The 27,113-nt window shown below is 39.3% G+C and overlaps 2 protein-coding genes across 2 annotated transcripts in view; both read left to right on the forward strand.

Moving 5' to 3' along the window:
- LOC146639366 (enhancer of mRNA-decapping protein 3-like) overlaps positions 1 to 8,476 on the forward strand; it is a 29,373-nt gene extending 20,897 nt beyond the window's left edge. Inside the window, exons 5-7 of the mRNA XM_085352079.1 lie at positions 3,742 to 3,895; positions 6,377 to 6,594; positions 7,633 to 8,476. Of these exons, the coding sequence (XP_085208205.1) occupies positions 3,742 to 3,895; positions 6,377 to 6,594; positions 7,633 to 7,967 (707 nt within the window). The 3' untranslated portion in view covers positions 7,968 to 8,476. The remainder of the gene's footprint in view (positions 1 to 3,741; positions 3,896 to 6,376; positions 6,595 to 7,632) is intronic.
- A 4,343-nt stretch (positions 8,477 to 12,819) lies between these two features.
- The window catches only part of cskl (c-src tyrosine kinase-like), a 52,344-nt gene continuing 38,050 nt past the window's right edge, over positions 12,820 to 27,113 (forward strand). The window contains exon 1 of the mRNA XM_085362123.1: positions 12,820 to 13,017. The gene's annotated coding sequence lies outside the window, so the exon portion shown is untranslated. The remainder of the gene's footprint in view (positions 13,018 to 27,113) is intronic.

A 27,113-nucleotide genomic window follows, 5' to 3' on the forward strand; every position in this document is an offset into this window, starting at 1 on the left:
TCATAAATTTGAATATCTGCCGATACTGACTCCGATGAATCCGATAGTGTATTTTTTTATAAGTTCATACTCAAGTTTAAAAAAACAAAAAAAACCCAACAAAAAAACACTAAAGCTATTCTGTTATACCTTCATGCAAAAAATACACTGCACCCAAAATATTTCATAGTTCAGCAATACTGATCAATCTAATAAACTTAAATCCTCCATCCTCCCTATTCTGGTATTTTAAAGAGTACTTAGTAGAACTATTAAGCTCCATATATCGGTTGTTAAGCTTAACGTGGGAATGCTTTACTAACATTCAGAGATGAACTTACACACTTGCTTGCTTTACTTCTCTCTGGGATAACTTTGAAATGAAATGAAATGCCGGTTTTGTAGCAAGGCTCCAAATGCTTTACCAGACCGCAGAGAAGTCTCACACGCCACAGCCGCTCTATCACGTGACGCATACTGCTCCGACGTGCTTCGTTTATGAGCGGAGTTATGCCATGTTGCAAGTTTTGTGAGGTGCTTTTTTGATATTTAATGGATCGGATTACATTTTTTTTATTTCTCTCAGATATCCGATCCAGTAATTTAGGTCAGTATCGGACCGATACGTAATATCAGATCGGTCCATCCCTAGTTTCCACCTAAGTTCACCACCTCGGTAACTGCTCCCCCAATGCTCTTCTCTGTGTCTGTGTGTGTGGACTGACTCCACATTAAACTATGGCAGCATCATCTTCACTGCTGCTGTTGTGCTATCAGTCTTTTTGTTTAGAAGCTGAGGGCTGCATGAGCTTCATATTGCCGCACTTTTTATTCGCACACATGCTCCCAGATACGTTTCTATTGCAGGTTTATTTGTTGTCGCAAATGTTCATGAAATGCTTGAGTTTGCATGATGTCAAGCAAAAATTATTATTACTGTTATTTAGGGCTGTGCGATATGACCAAAAGCTCATATCCCCGATATAAGACATGTATCGTCCCGATAACGATATAAATCACAAAAATGTAACATTTTCTGTAAATTCTGTGAATCTCGGGCAGCTCGACTTGCGTGACGTGTTTCCAGCTGGGCGTCGTGTACCTGGAGTCGAGTGTTTTAACGATATACGAAATTATACATTTTTAGACATAAGTTTTAACGGCCGCCGTTTTCTTTGTGAGTATTTATTACACAGGGTGCTGCGGGGAAAAGCCTGTTCTAACGTTTGAGTCGAAGGCTTATTTTTTAGCACCTGGCGGCTCTTTTTGGCTTCTCATCCGTAAACACTCTGCATACTCTTTCACGTGATTCAGTTTATTTTGAAAAGTCTGAACAGGATCTTGAGCTTTATTGTGAAAGGTTTATGTGGAAAATAAACAAGCGGACACGCGATGGTTTTACCGTCGTTGTTGCTAAGGACAACGCATAACAACAGGCGCTTGTCCGTCCATAGTGTGGTTATATTAAATATAAGAGAAAGAGAGAACTTTAAGAAATGAATATAGCCACTACAGTGACCATCAAAACGATGAAAAAATATTGCCGTAAACAGTTTATTTTGCGACACCACGAAACAAACGATAGCGTAAAATGAAACGATAGATTTCTTTATATCGTCATCAGATATATATCGTTATATCAAACAGCCCTACTGTTATTTATTTTTTTCTTTTTTTTTTTTTTTGCGATCCAGTTATTTGAATTACTTTCTGATTCAATGCAACCCGACTACTGTCCGCCGGAAAACCTGGGAATGTGTTTATCTGTAGACTAGGGTTGCCAACCGTCCCTTAAAATACGGAATCGTCCCGTATTTAGAAACAAAAGTACACGTCCCGTATTGAGCTAATAAGGGACGCACTTTGTCCCGTAATACAGTGAGAATCAAAAGTAGTCTATAACTTTTAATGGAATTAACGCTTTGTTTGAAAACATAATTCCCAGCCCCTCTCCTGCTTTGTGACCAATGAGCTGACAGCACACTTATGACAATTCGAGTATGACAATTCAGATTACCGCTCATCTCATTGGTCGAGGAAAGGTCGCTTACGGAGAAAATACCGGAAGACAACAGATGACCACAACAAGAAGCATGGCCAACAGGGGAACAAACGCCGACACGGCGGTGCAAGTCTCGGACGACAGTACACCTAAAGCTGGGCAGACACTGTGCGATTTTTTTTCAGTCACGTTATTCAGCTCCTGCTCAAACTGCACGATTGACTCGCAGGGGTTAGAAGTTGGTAGGTCACGATGCAGGTCTCACACTATACCGCCCGATGCTCTGATGCGACCTGAGTGCTCACACTGTGCCTCCATAACATGAAGGTTATAACAGAAAATCTGTCGCGCGCGCTCTCTCTCTCCGTCTTACACTCACACAGACACACACACCACCATCAACTTTGCTAAATTGCTAATGAAAAACACTCATCAGGCAGCTGTGATTGAGCAGCAGAGTAAATCCAACTATTTTCACGGTTGTTGTGGTCGTGATAATTTTGTGATGCCACATCGAAAAGGCTCGGATGAGCTTTCCAAAGTTCTACAAGTTGTGCCTCCATCGCTTGTGTCCAGATCACACGCTGCACTGCCGTGCTGCTCCGTCTTTTACACCAACGTTTACGTGTTTGCGCGCGAGCAGTGTGAGCGGCTGTGGTGACACCCTCACGAGCGATTGATGATCGGGAGCTGGTCGTGAGGTGTTAATCACTTCTCGTTACCCCACGTATACTACACGATGCACGATGAAGGCCAAAATCGGTCCGATCACTCAAAAATCGGCTCAAAATGGGCCTAAAACCGCACAGTGTGAGCCCAGCGTTAGAGCAGCAATGTTTGTTCCCCTCAGAGAAAGGGAAGAATGGGAAAAGGAAAACACCTGGCTGGAAAAAGTTAATATGGGCATGTGCAGTGAATATCAGCGCTATGTGGCCAGAAGTGTGATAATATAATTTATTTTGTGTAATAAACGACTGCAAGGATAGATGATTACAACAAATAGATGACTAATACATAAAAGTAATACATAGATGAATAATGATGATGAGTTAAGATGCGTAATCATGGGAACAAGCGGGTTTACAAACAGGAGCAGCTGATTAGCATTAGAAAAGCTGAAATAATATTTCAACTGAAGCCAATTGTACTAAATGCACTAAATGTGCACTGTTACAAGAATATTTTTCTTTCTATTGTTTTCTATTATTTTAAGTTAAGCAGGACAGAGTTCTTTTAAAGAAAGATTTACTTATATTCTCAAAAGTTAAGCATGACAGGCTTCTGTTTAAGAAGGAGACCTGTTTTATTGTGTTAATGTTGTCATTTTGAGCTAAAAATAAATGGCTAAATGATCATTTGTTTCACATGTGTTTATATCACAAAGAATACACATCTACTTAAATCAACTTCAAGTCAAATGGTTAAAAAAATAATTTCACACACAAAAAAAGAGCTAGAAAATTCACCACACTGGGAAGGGTGAAGACAACTGGGTCGCCCGGCCCTGGCCACGAGGTGTCCCTTATTTATTTTTCAGGGAGTTGGCAACCCTACTGTAGACTAATATGTCCTTATCACCAAAGTCCTATTATTAGATTTGACTTTGCTTCTACTTTTGTTTCTAAAGCCATTTTGATGGAGATTAATGGCTAAATGGCTTCAGTTTTATTAAATGTTTTGCTTCTAGAATGTAACTAAAACTGGTGCTGAAATGAAAACACATTAACACAGTCTCTATCTCACATGTTTTCTTTTTGCAGACACAGGTCTGGTGGTTCCCACCGTGCCCTATGAGCTTCATAAACAACTCCTAGCAGCTGCAGAGCGCTGGGGTCTTTCTCTTGAGCGCAGGCTAGAAGCAGTCGGTGTTTGTTCCAGTCAGATGGCTCTCACATTGTTAGGTGGACCGAACAGGTAAGGAGTACCAGTCCTAGCTTCAGTAGCACCTTAGACTTCCCAGTCTCATGGCTAGCTACTGTTAGTGGTTTGTATTATAAGAAAAAGAATGTACAACAGTGTGTTAAACATCCTTGTCTGAAAAACAAGGCTTATTGTTTTAGGAAGACACTACATTCTACATTAAGATTAAATAACATCCTAAAAGACCAAAGCAAACCCTGTTCGGTATTATTTACATGTACTTTTAAGCAGAGGTGGGACCAAGTCATTGTTTTGCAAGTCTCAAGTAAGTCTCAAGTCTTTATCCTCAAGTCTCAAGTCAAGTCTCAAGTAATGTCAGGCAAGTCAGTCGAGTCTCAAGTCACTGGTGTAAAAGTCCGAGTCAAGTCACAAGTCTGAAACTTTGAATTTCAAGTCCTTTCGAGTCTTTAAAAAAAAAAAAAAACAACGAAAAAATAATGTTGCAGTTATATGCTAAATGTAAATATTAGACCATGTAATTTTTAAATCTGTGTTTTTCTCAACACATGACAAAATAGTGAACTTAGAAAATATACACAAATTGTGAAATTGCACCTCTATAAAATGCAGCTCAATTAAACCTAGCTCCAAGAATAATTTTCACCGACAGTTCTGAGATAAGCTGCATGTTATTCTTGGATGCGGTTGTAGGACCAGCTTTAAAATCGCATGACAAAAATATACACATTAAAAAAAAACTGTATCACCAACGTAGCCTGGACAACATTTGCTAGTTAGATGAAGTCAGCTATCTCATCGTAGCATATTTATATGCATATTTATAATTACACGGTTCTTGGAGTGAGTGCATACACTCATGAAGTTTAGTAACTTCAGGTCACTGCAACAAGCCCAGGTACAGTTTACCGACGGATGGGTACAGGACCTTGAACTGCACCGTGTAGAACGAAAGACCATCGTACGTATCATAAGTTTACCAGTCTCACAAATCGTCGTCATAAATACACATTCCTTAACCGTTTATTAATAGGACCTTTGAGCTCAACGGTAATTAATTAGTAGTGGAAATAATTTCTGGTACCCATCACAGAAATGTAGCAGTGACAACAATATTGTATGCTGTAATCGTACTGGGCAATTAGTGATACAAAAAACCTGTTTTATCCTGTGAATAAAAGTATATGTTTTTGTCAATGTACCATAATAACAGAAGCGAAACGCAATATTGTGTCAGGACAATTCACTATTTATGCACAATAAATAAAGGAGCATAGCGCGACAATTTCTGTTCAGCGCCAGACTTGCTTGTAACCTATATCACCAATTATGTTATGAAAATGACGTATTAACTACTAAAAAACACTGACCTTCGTGTAAATGCTTGGAGCAGACTAACCTGTGAGCTGGAGTGTTCTGGGATGTTATATTTGATCTTTGAATGGCTGCAATCCAGGCCATCCGTCGCGTCTTTGTTACTTCAGAAACATGGCTCGAACAATTTCTCTTCAACGACGTAATCCGATAACAACCGATCTCTTTACCCGTCGGCTTCCCGTGGCTGTCATGCGACCGGCTATTGCAGTTAATAATACAACGGCTTCTTGACATTTTTGTGTTTCTTTTTATTGCTGTATAACTGATTTCAATTGAAAGCCTGCGTGCGCTAGTACCGCTTGCCACGAGTTCCCAGAATCCTTTGCGGTTCTACCCGTGAATGACGTCACATTTTCAATCTCTATATAATATGCATGTTAAATTTTATATTTGGGGTGAAATATCAAGTCTTTTCAAGTAAACCGGTTCAAGTCCAATTCAAGTCCCAGGTCATTGGTGTAAAAGTCCAAGTCAAGTCACAAGTCTTAGAACATTTTTTCAAGTCAAGTCTAAAGTCATAAAATTAATGACTCGAGTCTGACTCGAGTCCAAGTCATGTGACTCGAGTCCACACCTCTGCTTTTAAGTGTGGCAGAGGCTTATTTAACATCAAAGAAACACAACACAGTAGCTCATAACAAAACTGGTTTATTGCCTCAGTCCTTTCATCTACTTTGCACTGCAATACTTGCATGAGTCAGATTTAAATTGGAAGTACAGTGCACTCAGATCAGGTTTAATTTTGTGTTGTAGTGCAAAATCACAACTATTTCAGTGAGAACCAGCAGGCACTCAATTCTTCTGTTCAGTTTAATATTAAACCTTGTAAATATAGAAGACTTTATTTAAGATTTATCAAGGTTGGGATATTTTAAAAATGTAATTATAAATAAAATACTTAGTATAGCTCACATGCTTTAGTCAAGTACCATTGTCATAATTCCCATAATCAAAATTAACAAACCTTTGGTGGGGTTCAGTTTTTCTTTTCTACAGAAATTTAATGAGTGTTTGACTTCCCACAAAATCCTTGAGATGGGGTTTAGACTTGCATTGCCAGTTTGATCGCAAAGTAATTCATGGGCTTGTCATTGCCTGTGATTTTTATGGAGAAATCTTTCTTTTTTCAAATATTCATAGGCTCACACCAAAAAATGTCCACCAGAGACCCACCGTAGTCCTTCTGTGTGGTCCCCATGTTCAGGGAGCCCAAGGCATCAGCTGTGGTAGGCACTTAGCCAACCATGAAGTGGAGGTGATCTTGTTCCTGCCTAATTTTGTCAAGATGCAAGAGTCGGTCACCAGTGAGGTCAACCTCTTCAGCAAGACAAGCGGAAAGCAGGTCTCCAGCGTCAAAGGTAAAACTCCACCAGTATTAGTATTAAAGTATTTTGTATTCACACTGTAGCCTACACAGGTCTCAACAATGTTGCTAGAAAAGTGGGGCACTGTGTGTTAACCTTGCCCAGTTGTAACTGACTATCATAGGCAAATGTTGCCCTCTAGTGGAGGTGCACCATTTAAGACACTCCTGACTCTTGTGCTTGGAGCTCATACTGATATCTTGGACGTAAACTTATAAATCAAAACACTGGTTTTATCTCTGCAAAGTTTTAGTTAGTCTAAATTAATACAAGATAATCCACTCTTGGTTTATAATTATTTACTGTTATTTTGATCAGTGTTATCTTGAAGACAGCTGGAAGTCTTGCAGGGAGGGAGGGAGAGACTTTTTATCCCCACCCCCCTTTTTTGTGTGTGTGTTTTGTCTTTTTGTTTTTTCTTACACACACATAAAGCATAAACACATTTCCTTAACAGTTGTTATGTATAGGTTATTTATGAGTCCTTACTAAGATAATGTGACACTGCAGTTTAAAAATATTCTTGTTTTGTTGTCATAACAAATCGTGGATTACTCATTTATGCTCTGCCCAACTCTGCTCGGATCAGCTGGTTGTTGTGTTTATAGCAATCCAAACATGTTGCCAACAGGCAAGCTGCAGAATGTCCTCTGGTGGATGAACTATTTGACTCATAATGTGGTAAAAGGGTGTGTCTCCTGTCTCTTAACTTTTTACATTTTCTTTTATCGGGTGTTTATAAGTACCAACATAATACATCAATGAATACTTAATATATAGGTTGAGCTCTGTAGTATACCCCTCTGGATTAAAAGCTAAATGGTGAGATGCACCAACATCTTTTTGAAAGGGGTGATAATTTCACTCCTTGCTACAGGAATTGAAAGTGCCACATGTGTTGGCACTTTCAATTCCTGTAGTGTCTCAATGTACTGTTTGTAATGGGATCACATGCACTAATATTTTTTTTTTCTGTGTTATGATTTTGCAATACAACTAAAAAAACATTCTCCCTCTTTGGCTGTGTCCCAGACTTGCCTATGAGCCCAGTCGATCTCGTCATCAACTGCTTGGACTGCCATGAGAATCCACTGCTGAAAGAGCAGTCCTGGTACCAATCTGTTGCTGACTGGGCCAACAAGAACCGTGCTCCAGTCCTAAGTATTGATCCCCCAGTCAGTGAGCAGCCTCAGAGTGTGGACGCAAAGTGGACCCTCTCTTTAGGACTTCCACTGCCTTTAGCAGACAAAGACAGCAGAGTCTACCTCTGTGATATTGGCCTCCCTAAGATGGTTTACCAAGAAGTTGGAATCAACTACCACTCACCTTTTGGATGCAAATTCGTCATCCCTCTGCACTCAGTATAACAGAGTCTATACTTATTGGTGCTTGGAGTGAATGGGTCATTTGAGTGTGCAGACAAGCAACAACATGCCCCAAGCAAAACTGTGTTGCAATGTGTATGACACTTATTGATACTTTTGGAAGCATCATTGGAAAGAATAAACTGTGTGTTACGCTGTGTGTGACACCTTGTTTTGGAAGGGGAGAGGTTTCCTGTTCTTTGTGCGTTCTGATAAGGGCTCTGTGGTGATGTGAATATGTTTACAAAATGCTGACCACTGTGAGTATCTTTGACCTCTGACCTTGTGACCAGTCAAAGTAGCAAATACACAGTTCCTATTTCCTTCTTTAAATTACATGTGGAGTCAGATCATGACTCCCGGACCTGGAGTGGCGCTCAACCTAAAGCTGACTGCCAGTCAAAACTGCCATTCATCTTCCACAGTTTAGGTCTGTGCCCATTGTATTTCCATATGTTGTATTGTTTTTTGTTTTTTTACTGAAAAGGGTGCTCTTTGTCATATAAATTGTGTAGCATGTTCGATTGAAAATGTGATATTATACAGAATCTATATTTTTATTTTTATTTTTTTTGAACACATCTCAGGAATAACTTCTTAAAAAGGTGGAAAAACAGAAGTTTATATTTTCGTTGATATTGTGGTAGCACTCTTTCTACACTAGTTGGTGTCTTTAGTTCATAGTAGTTTTCTACCACTTTGATTTTCCAAGTATTACTGCTATTTATTGTGGCGTTGTTGTTGTTGTTATTACTATTTGCATAACTTTTTCCTTTTTGGCACTTGCAGTTAAATTACCTCTCTAACTGACTTGCTCTTGGTCATCATGAAAAATTTCTGTTAAAGCTAACATTTCAGCAAAATATTAACTGTACCTGAACAAAAAAGTCTGTATTTTATTTTCAAAACTGAAGCTGTGCACTTTTGAAATGGAGCAATAACAGTTTTTCAAAAGCTCATAAGACTGGTTTTATGAACGTTTTTTTGCATCAAACAAATATAGTTGAAATGTAAGGGTATAAATATGAAGGCTTTGCAGTTTTACACTTTATGTACTCAGTTAACTTGTTACATTTGTAAATAACTGTTCCTTGTTTTTTGTACTTCATCTTCGGTGTCCATACACATTTCTTTTTGTGCATTTGCTGATTTGTCATGTTTTGTTAGAACATGGCAATAGGTATTTTGCCAAAAACAATAAGAAGGAATCAGGGAATTTGTTTAGAGTGAGTGAATTGCAGAAAAATAAATATTCACAATATCAAAGTGACCACTCAGGATTACAAAGGTCACAGTGACTACAGCCTCTTGTGTATTCTCACCGTTCATTGTTTTCATTGTAGCGGAGACTAAAATGTGATCATGACTCATCAGTTCACGTTTTAAAATATGCCTTGGATTTTTGATTGTGGAGAAGTCTCATTTTGAGGTTCATTGGTGTAAAAGGGGGGGAAAAGGAGAAGATTTGCAAAATAAAAATGTTGAATTCAATGCCTGTCTGCCTTTTAATTCTTACTACAAAACCCAGTGATGTTTGAACAAATGACTCTTTATTGTAGGACATTTTCTTTCGTAAATTATGCTTGTTGGACCACCAGCAAAGCATGGAAAGGTATGTTTTAAAATTCTAAACTGCGAACTCAAACTATCACCACCAGGGGGCAGCATTATTAATCTTTTCAGAAGTGTTCTGTTCTTTGAACTTAGGGTATTTCTAACCCTCATTTCCTAAAGGTTACTGCTGTAAGAATAATTACAGAATATGAATAGTTATGAATGATTTGCTAAGGTACTTTAAAAACTTACATCCACTCAGTGTATACAGTGTGACATTACACCATTAAGCTGAAACAAGTTCAACATCACTTGATGTGCTGGTGTTTTAGACATAGTAATTGCAGATGGTTCTTCACAAAGATTCTTGGTAACTTTATTACCATTGTAAAAGGTAATAATCCAAATGTTTAAAATTTGTTTTAAAAAGGTTAACCATTTTAAACAGTTTCTCAAAGTACAGTGCAGTCTCCACTAGGGATGGACCAATCTGATATTAGGTATCGGTCCGATACTGACCTAAATTACTGGATCGGATATCGGAGAGAAATAAAAAATGTAATCGATCCATTAAATATCAAAAAAGCACCTCACAAAACTTGCAACATGGCATAACTCGGCTCATAACCTTAGCACGTTGGAGCAGTATGCATCACGTGATAGAGCGGCTGTGGCATGCAACCTGTAGGTGGTCTGGTTGAGCATTTCATCTCCGAGAAAGTGATCCCAGAGAGAAGTAAAGCAAGTGTGTAAGTTCATCTCTGAATGTTTGTAAAGCATTCCAGCGTTTACCTTAACAACCGATATATGGAGCGACTACCTCTTCTCTCACCCTCCCTCTCCTGCTGCTACTTCAATGTGAAACTGATTAATGATCAGCTGATCGGCTTTTCTGTTGCGAGTCCGTCTCGCTTGTTTGTTTATCGCCCACTTTGCGCCAGAAAGAGGAAACCAGCGGCTGAACAACAGCAGCACGTTTAAGCTTGAGAAGCTGTTGTTAGAATTTATTTAATATTACTTTGTACACCAGGATCCCTTTCTATCTGATGGCTGCTAACTGTGCAGGGGCAGATCTAGCAAAGTTTAGCCAGGGGGGCCGATAGGGCATGAACAGGGAAAATGGGGGGGGGGGGGGCACAAAGACATACTTTTCTTTCTTATTCTCATTTAAAATATCTAGTTTTTAATAATTAATTATCTGAATCTTACACCCAAAGTTTTAATCTGATGTAAAATCCATTACTGTATATAGTAACTGTTAAGTCTAATATACCCTAGTAAGTACTTTTTCCTTTGGGAAGGTACAATCTGTGCAGTCTGCAGTTCTGTTGAAGAAAGATGTTGAATCTATTTAATTTTTGCTGGGAGTTTGCAACCCTATTAGTTAGGTTGCTTACTCTTTAAAATACCAGAATAGGGAGGATGGAGTAGGTTTAAGTTTATTAGATTGATTAGTATTGCTGAACTATGAAATATTTCGGGTTCAGTGTATTTTTTGTATACAGGTATAACAGAATAGCTTTAGTGTTGTTGTTTTTTAACTTGAGTTTGAACTTATACAAAATGCAGCAGGATATTTAAAAAAACAGTTTTATTTATTAAAAAACACACTATATCGGATTCATATCGGTATTGGCCGACATCCAAATTTATGATATCGGTAACGGACATAAAAAAGTGGTATCGTGCCATCTCTAGTCTCCACACTAAGTCTTCTCAAAGGCGTTCTGTCTGGTTGAGGTCAGGACTCTGTGCAGGCCAGTCAAGTCTTCCACACCAAACTCACTCATCCATGTTTTTATGAACGTTTCTTTGTGCACAGGAAGGGGCCACCCCCAGACCATAACACCCCCCCCCCGGTCAATCGGAATGCCAGATGGAGAACTATGATTTGTCACTCCAAGGTCACGTCTGCACTGCTCTAAAGGTGCCGCACTTTACACCACTGCATCAGACACTTTGCATTACACATGGTGATGTAAAGCTTGGATGCAGCTGCTCAGAAATGGAAACTCATTCCATGAAGCTCTCCACAGAAAGTTGGCAATCTTTGCCCACCACCTGCATCAGCATCTGCTTACCCTTCTCTTTAATTTTATGTGGCCTACCACTTCATGGCTCCACTTTGTTATAAAACCCCTAACAGATGACTTCCCAGATTTCAGTGTAATTATAAAAAGCAATGTTTTGCTAATTTTAATACCAAAAAGTTATTTTTTGTTACTTATTTACTTTAGTATAGTATAAATGGTAGAAAAGAGTCAGAAAAGCTATAAAACGTAAAACCTATGAAACTTAAAAGTTATACTTAAATATACAGGGTGGGCCACCCACCATTGTTTTTCTTGTGACATTACCAATAAGTTTGATGTGTCACATGGTCCTCTTCCTATTGAAAAAACAAAAGTCCACCCATCTTGAGGAGTTTGCCCCCTCACATATACTAATGTGCCACAAGCAGGACTTTAATATCACCAACCATTTCCATTTTATTACGGTGCATCCATATAAATGGCCCACCCTGTACTTAACTTTAGTTAAAAGCTGTCCAATGAGCTGAATTAGAGTCTTTGGAGGGCCAATTCTAGCCCCTGGGCATTATGTTTGACACCCCTGCGTTAAAGTAGATAGGTATACTGAATAAACATTATTCATGCCTTCGGTCTGAATAACAGTACCTTATGGAATTATAAAAATAAACAAACACATTGGAGCACTGCTATCAAAGGTCACACGTGCTGTAGTCCACTTTATTCTTCGAACATGTTGCACTAAATCACCACGCAGCCCTAACAGTCAGGGGCGCCTCCAGAATAGTTTCATAGGGGTCGCCATATGGGGGCCACTAAAAATAATGCGGTGGCACCACAAAACAGAATTTCCATTTTTATCATGCTGTTGTCAAATATAGGTTACTTGGAAAATATTGCAAAAAAGAGAGAAAGAAAAGAATTTTATGTCTATGAAAACCAAATAAGACTTTGAAATTCTTAATAATCTGTTTTAATTGCAGTCTATTACTAGTAAATGACAGCGTATATCTATCCTGTATCCTGTATTACTGCACCGCGGCTTTATCCCGTTGGAAAGGGCAGCAGGTGGCCATTTAGCGGGTAACCTTCCGCTGTAACAAGTCAGCCATCGGTTGACAATCTCACCTGTTGGCCACACGGCTGTGCTCACAGACCGCTCGCCCGTTGGCCGTGCTATTCCCATTCCCAAGCGCATGCGCTTTGCACTGACGGAGTGGAGACCATTTCCTTCCAGCAGCAGGCCTCACAAAGCTCCATACACACACACACACACACGCAATCACATAAGCATACACACATATGCGGTCTCAGCACAGACAACAGCCGTCAAAGCGAAGCAGGGTTTGGAATAGTGTAATCTTAACACCGCAACACCTGGATGCTCCCCAACCGCAGGAATCATTCTAATGGGTGTTCATCGCTGAACTGCAGCAGCATATGGTCGACAGCACAGTGGTATCTTTTGGGTGAGTTGCCCACAGCGCATTGACTGTTTTGTCTTGGGTTTGTTGCTGCTGCCGCTGCAACACCGGGTTTTAGCACAGGGGTGGCTCAGGAGCTACACCACACAGGAGTGTTATTACTGGGCTTTCTGTTACGTTTTAGAGTCAGGTTTTTATCTTACATTCACTAACAGAATGAAAGTGCCGTTTGCTCTAAATAGGTGCTGCTGTGAAGCGCAAACCCGAATGGGAGTGTTAGCTTGAGCTGCTAGTTAACGAGCAACGTAGCGTCACGAGATCCATTATCGGACGCAATTCAGTGTTATGCTAGGCTTGAACTGATTTTACTTACAACTCCTTACTCCCCCACCAATGCAGTCAGTAAGCTTGACAGTACAGCAGAAGACGGATAAATAAAGCATCTGTTAAAATGATCTTTGCCTTGTATGCTTGTGTCACCCAGATTTACGCGCCTGTGCTGAAAATCCCCCGAGTCACTACCTTTTTCTTTCATCTGATTCCATAGTCGGACACCTTGGTCGTGTCTTGGGTACTTGACCATTTCCTTTGACAGTCTTTGTCTGTGGAAACGCTGTGGTGCAATACCGCGTGGAAGCCCAAAAATAAAAACATGGGTCCAGCAAAACAAAAAGTACAGCATTGTTATACAGGCAGATTTTCCAGGGTTTTTTTGTTTTTGTTTTTTGTTTTTTTTTTACTTGTGGTGGATCTAAAGGTAGAGGTTCAGTTAACGTGTCGTTGAAATTACAACCCTGTGCACAAATACTGCGGTCTGACCTTTTAGTGTTGTTCAGCGTGTTGCTGGGAATTAAGGGCGACAAAAGACTGGTTCTGTCCGATAATGGGTCCAGTAATCTTAGCCTCGTCCGCCTTGCACTAGAACACAGGGATCGAGCTGAGGTCCAGCCCCTTTCCTGAGGAAAATCTCATTCGTATCTCTCATGTTTTAATATAAACTTGCTAACATCCTTACTCACTTCAGCATTTGTCTTGGTTTTAGGGCAGGACCAATAAAATAACGATAACTGTTAAAAAAAAAACCAACCAAAAAAACACTTAGTTATGTGATACTCTTTATCCCACGGGGAAATTGTTTTTCACTTGGCATTGCTCCACCGGAAGGTGCAAGGTCAGGTTTAACTAAAATTACATAGGGATGATTTAGTGTCCTGCTCAAGGATACATTCACAGGTTAAAGGACATGAACTGCACTAGCCACAGCTGCAATATTCATATTTCAGTCCTATTGGTAGTTTATAAAATTGGCATTACGACTCGTCTTGTCCCTGCAGCTTTGGCATTGTGTGCAGGTTCCGTGCACAGAACTTAAATATAATTGCCTGTTTGCAATGTTGAAACGTACATACCTTTACAAGCCAAGACTTGAGTACCCAAAAGCATGGTTATAGAGTATTTGTACTTTACATAATATTACTGTGTAGTTTAGGAGAAGACTGTCTAACTCTAATGGTTTGTAGTACACCTAATCAGTTCTGATCTTACTCCAGGGTTGTTTTCAGGGAACAAATCTTATGATTAGTGTATTATCTCTGTGCCAGTTCTTGTTATCTAATACATTAGCATGTTGTAGTAGCTTGAAATCTCAAATATCATCAGTCCAGATCTTGTTGCCTATTTTAATAACTGATTGCCTCAGCAGGTTTGACCAGCGATTGGCTTTTTGCATTATAATCTGGATGAAAGCAAAACAGCTGTTTGATGGGAGAGATAGTTGCCTTGCTCTTTTTGGATTGTAATATAAAATAGACACCTGTTTTTGCCTCTAAATTTTGCACAATGGTTTAAGAGTTTACCCCAAAACTGGAATTAAAGCCAAAAACTAACAATAACTTGAAAGAGTAGATTTTTCTTCCTTTGTTGTCAGAAAGTTATTTTTTTTCCCCACCTGTCTTGACTCGTGCTAGTTATCATGAGCACATAGTGCTGATGAAAGCAGGATGAAGCTTCTGGTTTTCTATTAAATAAATTCTTTTACAAAGCATGAAGTGGGGGTGCACAGGCTTGGCATTCGTTATCCCCAGAGGAATCTGGTGAGCCAGACTGCAGCATGTTAGGAATCCATATGCTGTGTCTGTCAGGGCTAACCTGCTGCCCATAAGCTTGAATGTCCAGCATAGTGCACTGAGGGTCCCTGGAAGTACATTTTCTTGTTTTCATCTGAAAACTCTTTACCTTAAATGTTAGAAAATGCCATATTTTGGAAAAAGCTGAGATTGTGCTTTGAGATGAGAGGTCACACAGCTCTTTATTTGAAAAATCAGACTTATGTAGTATGGTGGCCCACACCTTACAGACGGAAACCTTTGACCACACTTAGTTCTGTCCATTCCTATTGTCTCTTTGTCAATAGCTTCATCCCCGTCACCCTGAATGACTGATGGGTAGATCAGAGTAGTCCTGATTGAGGTGCAGCTTGACAAGCAGTAAAGGTGACAATACAAGCCTACTGGCCTGGATACATGTCAGCTTTCTTCTATTTAGCAATGGGTTACGAGAAGGAAAGGGGGGGGGGGGGGGGGGGGGACTACTATGTCTGCTCGATCCCTAAATCTGCAAGAAGCTGAGCTGTGTTACTGTCTCATATTAAGCTTTGTGCCTGGCTTATGTGCTCAGCAGGGAAGTAATGGCTTCTCTGTCTTTACACTGACCATCTCATTGCACATTTGAAGCTTGTCCAAGGCCCTGCTGACCTCAACACAATGACATCGTTTAGTTGCCCCCACCCCCCCACAGGACTCTTCTCTTCAGCGCATGCTGTCTCTTTAATCGCCAACTCCAACAGCAGAGGAGGGATTTATTGTGGTGACTTTGGTGCAGAGCTCAACAGTATACTGACAAAGAGTGAAACATATAATGGTTACTGTGATAAAATTCCCACTGGTTAGTATTACTGTTTCACAGTAAGTCTGTTGCTGATTACCGCCCATAGAAAACTTTCTGTAAATACTGTCAATCAAGGTTAGCAAAAGTAGAGCAGAGCAGGCAGGATGTGTTTACTTAAAAGGCTTAAGGTAGTGACAGTGCTTCAGAGACTTTTATACTTTAAACACATTTTATAGTACTGCGTTGAATCCGTGTTGTAGTGGGAAATGTTGTTGTTAGTATTTAAAATTGTGTGCCTTGAATTCTCTGCTATCAGACTGACACGATTGAACAAGAGTTACTTTTAGGGAAACAGAGGAAAGAGCAAAGAATTTCAGGATCGGTTTTGTTTTTTTCTGGGTTGTGGTCATAGTTAGATTTTTAAGAGATAGCGGGAACCTTGAAAGACGATGGAGACACTGTGAAATTGCTTGTTATCACTTTATAGGGAACGCAAGGTAAGTACCCTTTTATCTTAATGTGACTTTTATCTTGGTGGGTTTTTGTCTGGAGACTATATTTGTTCATTTCCCATGATACCGTGCTATGTAGTAACCCAGCCAACATATTTTATTAAAGTCCAGAAGCTGACAGCTTTGTTGTTGTGTTCTGTAGACAAGAGTAAACAAATAAAACAGTATAAGTATAACTGCTTTCACACTGGATATTATTTGCAGTGTCCTTCACGCACATTCTACTTGAAATACTCTGATTTATAAGAGGGAGCTGCCTTGGTAGATGTTTAGGGGACAGGATGTAGCTTGGCGAAACTGTCTTGGTATGTGTATCAGTAGATTTTAGCATTTTCATCACTTTTTAGAAGCACTTGGTTAATACTAATAATTCTGATATGAAATGTTTGTACTGTTGTGTCTCTAATACTGACATCCATGAGCAACAGGATTTCACACATAGTGCAAGGCACAGTAGGCTCTCATGTCACTCTGCATGGATGAATTCATCAATTATTTCATGGCTGTGTTCATTTTAGCATCGTGGTGTCGTGTGTTAGTAGCTCAGTGTGATGTATTGTGTCTGCTGCTTTTATTGTGTATACCTCCTGAGTAATGCACTTTTATGTTAGACCTTGCAAGATGCAAAGTGGCAAGACGTGGTACACGTGATTAGAAAGAATGATAGAAACGGAAATTGGCAGCACATCTGCACTGCACCTGCACTCCTTCCCCTTTTTAGGTGCATCACACAGTATCACTGGATATAACTGTGTAGTGAACAACAGATTAATTGTCTCAGCTGGTAGGTGATCATAATTTTCATCATATAGCATAACATTATAATACAACTGTATCATAATGTTGTCTATATCAGTTATTTTAGTAATCACGTAATCTATTGATTATTCCACCGATTAATTGGATACGAAATACTTTTGTCACATTAGTAAAAGGACATACGTCTTTCAAAACGAACTGCTCATTGGTTTCCATTTTAGAAATTAGAATAGAATAGAACTTCCATTTATTGTCATTGTACATGTACAACAAAATTGTGGGTGCACATTGGAGAAGTAGTGCAAAGAAAAGACTTGGTCTGAATAGAGTCGGTGTGTGAGTGGCCTGTTTTAAAGTTTAACTGCATATGTCTGTCAAAAAAACAAAAAAACAAACAAAACCCAAGCCATATTGGTGGTTTCCAAAAGGAATGTGCATATGTGTGCGTACATTGTTCAAGTGTGCGAGTGAATGAGTTAGTTATTTTATAAGCCTTTAAAGGAGGATGTCGTGGCTGCAATGAAGAGAAGTGAGCATATCAGCATTCTGAAGTTTGCCCTGGACTTTGAAGGAGAGTTTTTGTGCTGCTGAAAACAAGATGTTATGATGGTGTAAATGTTAATTAATAATAACCTAACAACTCTCAGGTTTTACTGGCCCATGTACATTTTTATTGGCTTGTGAAAAAAAAAAACCATTTATTTTTATATTTTTAAATATTAATGCACTTTAATTAATATGATATTTTATATTATTTCACTTTTAATCTGAAAATGTTGCGAAAGCCTTGAAATAAATGTGGTCTAGTACACCACATGCTCCCCTTTAGATTCACCCCCGTTTTCTGCAGGTGTCACTTCCATGTAAAATAGGTCGGCTGCTGTCAGCCTTCACCATGCTATATAATTTAAACATGGGGTATCAGACTAAGTTAACAGTTCATCTGCAGATGTTAATTACAACTTCTGGAGGATTACTGATTTTTCTAAAACAAACTGCAGTGGATGTTTGATGAAGGTCTCCTGCTAATTTTTCTAGTTAAACAAAGCATTAAAGCAAAGAATTTGTGTTGAATTTTTTTATAATCGATTTATTTGATGAGTCATTATCCAACTCATTACTGTAGTTTACAGGTTCAGGTTACAGTGCAAAACCTGAAAACATAAAATTTACCATCTTATTAAAGGACTGATCACAACCTTTTAACTTTTCATCACACTGTCTTTGAATGAGCACAAAGCCAGTCTTACAAAATACTGAAACCAGAGCACAAAAACTATAAAATTGATGTGACCAAGCAGATAAACATTGGTCTCCTTATGTGAATCGTCATCTTATTTGCAGATAGACCAGCAACTGACAGAAAGGCTAATATCAGTCGACATTGCTCTGCAACATCGAGATCAGTTTCCTGGGTCCAGTTATATTAATAGCCGACTAAGTAACAATTCATTCAATTTAGTAACTGTAACTGATAAGCAGCACAGGCCTTTTTTTTTTCATGTGTTTCTACTAATGGCAGGCTGGCAGGTTGCTGTTTTGGCAGTCTTCAACATTTTGTAGCTTCTTCTCCAATGATTTATTTGTAAATCACACATTCAAATATATTCTAGCCCAGGTGTCTTGGACTGAGCTGGAGGGCTGGTCTCACCTGCAGGAGCTGTAGAACTAACTCTTGTGCCACCACACTGAGTTCTGCGAGGATGCAGAGCAAAACAAGGACATGCTGCAGGCCATTAAGTTAGAGCTGGAGCAGTTTGATAACTTGCTGAAGACGTAGCTATTTATATTTTTTTGTATATTGTTTTATATTAATCTCTCTGTATGGATGTTTAGCACAGTTTCACACTCATGATTTGTTCGCCCTTCTTTTTCACACTACTGCATCTTCTCTGACCTCCGTCCCCCATCCCCCTACATCCACTTCTTCCTACTGATCATGCATCCCAGTAGAATAGTGTAATTGTGGCAGCCGTCTTGCATGCAAACTCAGCTTGGCTTTTCCATCTGGGCAGCGGCTGGACAGCTCCTTGACGACCGGGGGCCTTCTACCGCCACGCCTGCTGGCTAGCTGCACAATGCAGGCAATGAGGAGAGCTGTAGGCCTGACACATGCCTTAGTCTTTCACTACGCCCACGGGCTCCGGAGATTTCCTACTGGGAACTGTTTAACAAAAGGATAATGATATAATCCGACATTTTAGCTTTTTCCTGTTTGCCTGTTCACATGCTGCTACTGAACGTCTGAAGATACTACCAACAACCAAGAAAACGGTTTTATTTCTATTAATTTTGTCATTTTCTGTACTTTCAGTGTGTGATGAGTCACAGCTGTCCATAAATATTTTTTCTGGTTTCATATGTAAGCTTCCTGTTTGTGTGGCTGCTTTATATTTTTAAGAGGTATTGTCATCAGAAAAGAAGCCTGATAACAACCCCATGAGATCTTTTCAACCATTTTTAACATGAAGTAATACCTTAGATATAGCATGCTAAAGAATCCCCTGAGTCCAAAATTAAACTGCCATTTAACCACTGGGATCATCCTTCAATACACCACCTTACCTGTCTACCAAGAGTTACCTCATGGTGAAAAGCAGCAGACACAGTGACTGGTTATTTAAATGAAAGATCAACTTGATGACATCAATTTGTTTTGGATTTTGCAAGAGCTGATTTAAATTAATGAGGAAAAGGATATGTGTTCGCTATGGGAAACAGTTGGACACTTCCTCTTTCAGTGGAATCATGCAGAAGAGCACAAGACCAAATGATTCGCTGCTGGTGTAAAGCCCATTTCATTGAATTGGATACTAATTTGCAACGGCGTCAGTACCAAAAGGATGATCTCTGCCTTCTGTAGTTCAGGCACCACTTCAGACAGGCAGGCACACAGCCCCTGCACTCACTAGTAGATGACATTCACAGCAGTGAACAGCACTTTAGGACAAATTTGGAGAAGGCCGTTAAACCTCCCATTGAAGTATTAAATGGTACACCACACATGGTAACGTTAGCTGTTTAGCTATTAGCATCACCCGATAGCGACTTTAGCTGTCTTATGTTATTAAGGTAGTGACTAATGGTAAATGGTAAATGGCCTGTATTTATATAGCGCTTTACTAGTCCCTAAGGACCCCAAAGCGCTTTACATATCCAGTCATCCACCCATTCACACACACATTCACACACTGGTGATGGCAAGCTACATTGTAGCCACAGCCACCCTGGGGCGCACTGACAGAGGCGAGGCTGCCGGACACTGGCGCCACCGGGCCCTCTGACCACCACCAGTAGGCAACGGGTGAAGTGTCTTGCCCAAGGACACAACGACCGAGACTGTCCAAGCCGGGGCTCGAACCGGCAACCTTCCGATTACAAGGCGAACTCCCAACTCTTGAGCCACGATCGCCCCTGTTGGCTAAAGCACAACAGCACTTAAGAACTTAAAATGTGTATATATATTAATATATATACATTTGTTTATATCTGTATAGGTCTTACATGCATGTTAATGTATTTTTTAAACCACTGCAACAGACTTTTTAACATGCGCTACATGACTAAAACATTGTTTAATCATGTTATATCAGTGGCTCCATTTGTTATAGATTAGCAACTCTATCCTTTATATTTTGACTTTCCCGATTGCTTATCCAGTAGGGCTGCCACGATTAGTCGACTAGTCACGATTACGTCGACTATCAAAATCGTCGACGACTGATTTAATAGTCGACGCGTCATTTGAAGCTTTGTAAGATCCCAAAAGCAGGAATAAGTAGCAGGATTTAAGAGTGTAATAACGGACTGAAACAGAAGATGGCAGCACTGCATGTACAAGGATGCCAGCTGCCGTTAAACCCCGAAGAAGAAGAAACTGTGTCCCAGAATTCATAGCGCGGCCCAGCGCAGTTGTCAACAATGGCGGCAGCTAGTTAGTTTTAATATTACTCTTATTATTCTTTCTGGGTCACAAAATAAACGTTTAACATATTTTCAGGCGAGAATGTAGCTGTGTAAACCTCAAATATCGGCTCAGTTTATCAAGACACCACATATTTTCAAAAGCGCTCCGACGTTTTCGGAGGCGTCTGTTACCCACTAGCTCGATAGCTAGCCGGGGGCCATGAGAGCACCGGACTCCCGGCAGATCGTTTTCAAACCCACCGCCCTACTCAGGTTAAACATATACAAGTCACTTAGATAACTTAAAAATGTTATTGTTTGGCTTTTTTCAGTATTTTATTTGTTCCTGAGTAAATCGGCTGAGTTTATTAAACTCCACCGAAACAATCTGCACATTTAATTAGAATTCAATTAACTATCATCTTGTCTTTATTTTTAGTTAGCACAGACCTTAAACACTTAAAGCTGTAAGCTAATGATAGTTATATAAGAGCAGATGCTGCTGGTGCAATAAGCTGTACTTTTACGTTCAATGGATGATGATCTGATTAGTCGACTAATCGCAAAAATAATCGGTGACTAGTCGACTATCAAAATAATCGTTTGTGGCAGCCCTATTATCCAGTTTAGGTTCCTTTTGCCAAGAAAATGAAGAAATTATATGAAAATATCTGAGTCTTGCCACCTGATTATTGCACAAAGATCATTGAGATTTTGACATATTCAGAACAGCTGTCCCATGTAATATGTCCAGTCAAAGGTTTAGGTCAGCTAAAGGATTTTTGTTGCGATACAGTGTATTTATTTGACAGGATTTTTTCAGTAGAGTTCCTTTTCTGTCTGGTTGTTTTCATCTATAAATCAACTAGTTGAATGGACCACGTTACACGATACAAGGAAAAACTGACAGTTTTGTCTACACGAAGTTTATTAGCCAATTGCTAGGACATCCCATTCTGTCAGAACAGCTTCAGTGCACTTTTTCCAAGTCTCTGGAACGCTATTCTTCCAAAAGATTTTACCTTATTTGATAATGGCGGAGTTTAACACAACCTAAAGGTGTTCAGTTGGGTTGAAATGTAGTGGCTGCAAGGCGCATAGCATGTGATTCACATCATTTTCATATTCATCAAACCACTCATTCACCCTTGGTGTGCACATCCTGGAAAAGACCACTTCCACCAGGATGGAAAGTTTAATCACAGGACAATGTGATGACTCAGAACTACTGTGTATTAATTTGTAAAAAATTCATAAAATGCTTCCCACGGGATGAGGGGGCACCAAATCTCCTCATCATATGATTCGTGGTTTAAGGCTTCTTTAGTTTGTCACCTCTCTGCTGTGTATATACCCTGTGTGTTCGGATGCTTGGTCCTTTGGTTAAATCTCATTTGCCTGTTCAGTCTGACTTTCTACATATAACACCTGCGTCCTGGTTCACTGAAGCGCCTCATATTTGGGCCAGTGGGGGGAAATACGGAGGAAGTAGTGCAGTCACTATGAAGTTGGTGTATTCCTTTGCTTCAGTTATGGTGACATTAAACCCAGTTGGAATTATTTTGACTGTTCTAAAAATAATACAAGATGATTCACTGATGATAATGGCAATGAATCCTGTCTTAGCAGGGAGGCTTCAGCAGTTCCTCTTTTTATCTGCCCTCTTCAACCCCCCAATGCGTTCGAGTCATCGGATACAAAGATACAGTAAACGCTTGTGCTTTAATGATGTCACACAAAGTGCTCAGATGTAAAGTGACCTGAATTAGCTCCTCTTTAATACAAGGAAGATTTTACTTGATCTATTTTGTGTGCAGTTTCCCTCAGGCTATCTTTTTAATAAAGCAACATTTTTATTCTTTCTTTTTTTGTCTTAGAAGAGATTACACTAAAAGTGCAGATGGTTATCGTTAACTGTGGCCTACATCTGAGCATGTTTCTGATACAACAGCTAATAATCTCAAGAAAATAATATTCTGAGCAGTAGGTGGCAGCTGAATAGATGTATATGTAAGTGGGTTTATAATTACAGATTAGAGATGGACTGATTAAAGGCCGCCTATTGTGTTTCATAAATTAAAATCCTACCTCACAAAAATAGCTTAATAGTATAGCCCACGTGTTTTAGTCAGCACTTGAAATATTGAAAATAGAGAGAAATAGTATATTTTTGTTGCACTTAATACTCTGAATAATGGTGGCGGGTAAAATAAATAATTATTTGGTCTTTAAGGAAGTTTACGTTACATTCTGTATCTGTTGCTGAGGATCGTTTATTTAGGGTACGTACACAATGGGAATCTTACATGTTCATTAGATTCAGCATTGTGTGGCTTGGATCTTGTTATAAATCAAGTCCACCATCATGGTCATTTTAAGTTTCAGGCTGAAAACAAGGCTTTTCTTTTGCAAGTTTCAATTCCCAGGCTAGTCCTGTTACACATGGTCCAATGGAACCTCAATGTTAAACGTGTATTTTTAGAAATACACTGAAGGCTGATCTAGTAGTATGCATGTTAGCAGGTGTTATTGGTTGCATAGTTTGCACTGTATAACTAGTTTCTACTCGGAACTCTGCTCTTTCCCTTTTTCTTGCATATTCTTACTAAGCTGTATGATTGATTGTCTGACACCCTGGCCCAATAAAACAGTTCCATAATAATCTATTCAAAACACCTCCAGATTATTCTTTTCTCTTATATTATAAATAAGCATTTCAATATGAAAACAATATTTAATAAACCATTTATCTACAAAACAAGTGAACAACCTGGGATGTCTTGAGAAAAATGTATGCTTTTTAAACTGTATGTCTTCAGTTTTCCATATTCTGTCAGTCTACGGGCATCACAAAGACATTTGTTGCATCACCATCTCAATTCAGTGCACTACAACAGAACAACAAAAGAAAGAAGGCTCTAAAACTGACAATTCAGACTCCAGGCTTGGATGAAATGAACAGTTTTTAACAAAATTGGTATTTGCAACAGAATTGTATTCTACGTACCAGTACATGCAAATTAAAAATGAATAAATAAGTCTAAATTTAAAAAAGTGACGCAGGTACAATGCACTAAACAAATAAAAAAGTGACTGACTGAATATGTTAACCAGTTAAGAGCTTATCCAAATGAACCTAATTTTCATAAAATTGCGCATCTCACACTCACACAAAGGCTCATAGTCCACTCTGAGTTGTGTACATACATTTTATCACTCATTTACAGATCATCTGCTGTGACTCCTGATGTCGACAACTTTATGGGGTCAGTGTCTAAGGAAAATAAACCCATCCTTCTCAAGTTTCTGTAAAGGCAGAGTCTCCTGGGAATGTAAGAATTCAGGGTCATTTCATATCCAGACACTTCTCCCAAAGTATTTATTTGGTCTTTTTGAGTTTTAATCTCGTTGTCTCAAGTAATTTAGACTTTTAGATCATTTTCTGTGGTTCTTGTCCAATGTTCTTCCTGTTTTTATGTCTCAGTAGGGCAAGCAGAAGATTTTTTGTTACTGGCACAGGAGGTTCCTTCACGCTCATTGTGAAGTTATGATACTAATAAATACTGTTTCCATTTTTTATACCATAGTTATGCATGGATATATCAGGATTCCTGAGAAATAATTTTAACCAGTGCTTTTTAAACTGGGGTTAATTTCCTCAAACATAGAATACATTTGTTGATTTAGAAATAGAGGAAGACTGTATATGTGTTTGTTGAGTAAGGTAGTAGATTCATTGTCTTAACTGTATGCGGAACAATCTACCTTATGTGTGTAGGCACTCCCCAACGGCCCATTGTGAAAAAGTGGAAAAGTCCTGTATTTGTATTGTGTTATAGCTAAGCATTCAGCGTTGGTGCATTTTAATAGCTTGTATTATGGTGAGTTTTAACTGTGAAAATAATTCTCTTATTAGTACTTTTCGCTCGTGCAGATGTGAACACAGTAATCGCACTTTGGTAGGGACCAGAACAATCGCACTGAGACCCTTTGGAGGAGGAGTCTCGGTATGGTCCCAAATGAGCTCCAGAGTGCTTTCTTTATTGTGCGAACCAATAACCAGGTGTACATTACAAGTTTGAGGTAAGGAATAAAAAGCCCATAGCCACATAAACTTTGAATTCTCAATGCGGGAAGATACAATAAATGTGCAAAGGTCTGTACAGACTAGCAACTATCTGTGAAATGAATGTAAATACTCAATATTTTCCAATAGTCATCCAGTACAGCACCTTCTTCCTGTATTTACTCTGTTACTCCCACCCAGAACAGACTTAAAACTCTCACTTGGGTTGTAGTGACGCGTTCCCTTGGATTTTTCTTTGTGTGAAAATAAACTAAACCATGAGTAAAAGCTACAAGTTTACAAATTCATCAACTGATCCGGACCAGAGTAAGCGAACTCTAGGTGTGAAAATGGCCTAAGACTGGCTCAATTTGTTAATCACGTATGTACTTGTTAATCACAAATGGAGGAAGCCCTAACTTTATGAACTCTGCAGGTCAACTTGCAAATCTCAGCAGAGTAAACCGTGTCTGTTTGTTTTTTGTATAACATATTTTTTGTAATTTTCTAATTCTGTATGTTATTTTACTGACCAAGGTATAAAACTGTATTTAAGGTCATACAGTGCATCAAACTTCACTTTAAGGCTGTGTGCCTGTCCCTGGACTGTGAGAGTGAATGGGGTTATCGGTGCATGAAGTCTGTCAAGCTTTCATAAATTTGCAGAAGAAATCCCCAAGTCCTACTCTCTGCAGGGAAGATTTGGAGCTGCTGTCTGTGCAAACATTGGCTCTGCATTAGCAGAAAGTCTCCTAATACCTCATGCCTGCCTCGCTGTCTACCTGGGTTTTCTCACCTACACCATTACTGTCACCTTAACACCCAGTGTCCAGTGGTAAAAACAAGATCTGGATGTGCTGCCTAAATGCATTTTTCCAGTTTACACATTCTCGTAGAACCACATGCACTAAAACGTTCACACAGCTGTATATTCTGAGCGAATGTGCTCACTGCGGGTTTCTCATTCTGTTTTTTGTTTCTGCTAGTCTTGTGTTGTTTTCCAGCCCAACAATAGACTGTTTGGCAGGTTGTGTTGCCTGGTATCTGTGTGGGGAAGCAGAGATGTTTTCTGCTTTGATTTAACAGAGGCACAGTGTGTAGGAGAGTGTCTTTTCAGTTAGGCTCTTTTTGCAGCAGATGCAAAGCAGGTGAGTAAGAGGAGTTTTTGGTGTGTGTGCGCTTGCATTTTAACGTCCTAGGCATGCTTAGTATGATTTTAAAAGGACTTAAAGTAGGACATTGTTTATATGGTGAAATGTGAATATTTTCATTTCTGTCGTGCACACAGCCATTCTTTGGACCGTCCCTCATTTTCAGTGTTGAGCATTTAACATACAGTCACAGCAGCATTGCACATTTATATCTGTCAGTTCTCCTTTAAGCTAATTGGGCTACATCATTTAACCAAGCCTATGAAAAGAAACCAATGACCTAGTTAATAGTATCTCTTGGGGTGTACTATTATGGCTGAAACAGTAGTAATTCTGAACTGGTTATGCTTGCGAGATATTTTAAGTGTAGTTTATCCCTGTCAAAGCAAAAGGATAGCTACGTGTCGTCATTATTTTGATGTGTTGATTTTAGAAATTCCTGTTATAGTTTTGTTTTAGTAATTCTACAGTTGTTTATTATTAAATCTGACATGCTTTGATAGTTACATGGAAGTAACAGTAATGATTACCCCAAGTAAACAAAAACAAAGAAACATCACTTTCTCTCTGTCACAGCAGTTTTCTAAAGAAAAACCTGCTTCAGAGAGAACACTAATTTCACTCGTTGTCAGTGTGGTGAATATGCATGTGCACACACACACTGTGTGCGCAAGTCTAAACAGGCAAATGTGTCCGTACCCCATAGTGTGCGCTAATGCAAGTCTGTGGTTGTGAATTAATAATTCAGAGTACTGGCATAGCAGGGTGGAGCCTTTATTATTCATGGTTGGCGATGGAACCAACAGATGACTGCATTAAGGATGAGCAGATAGAGTCCTCTGCCAAGAAACCACACTTCCA

The sequence above is a fragment of the Diplotaxodon limnothrissa genome, linkage group LG1, assembly GCF_057381915.1.
Source record: "Diplotaxodon limnothrissa isolate DT_005_m linkage group LG1, D_limnothrissa_male_GT1.1, whole genome shotgun sequence".
Taxonomy (NCBI): Eukaryota; Metazoa; Chordata; class Actinopteri; order Cichliformes; family Cichlidae; genus Diplotaxodon; species Diplotaxodon limnothrissa.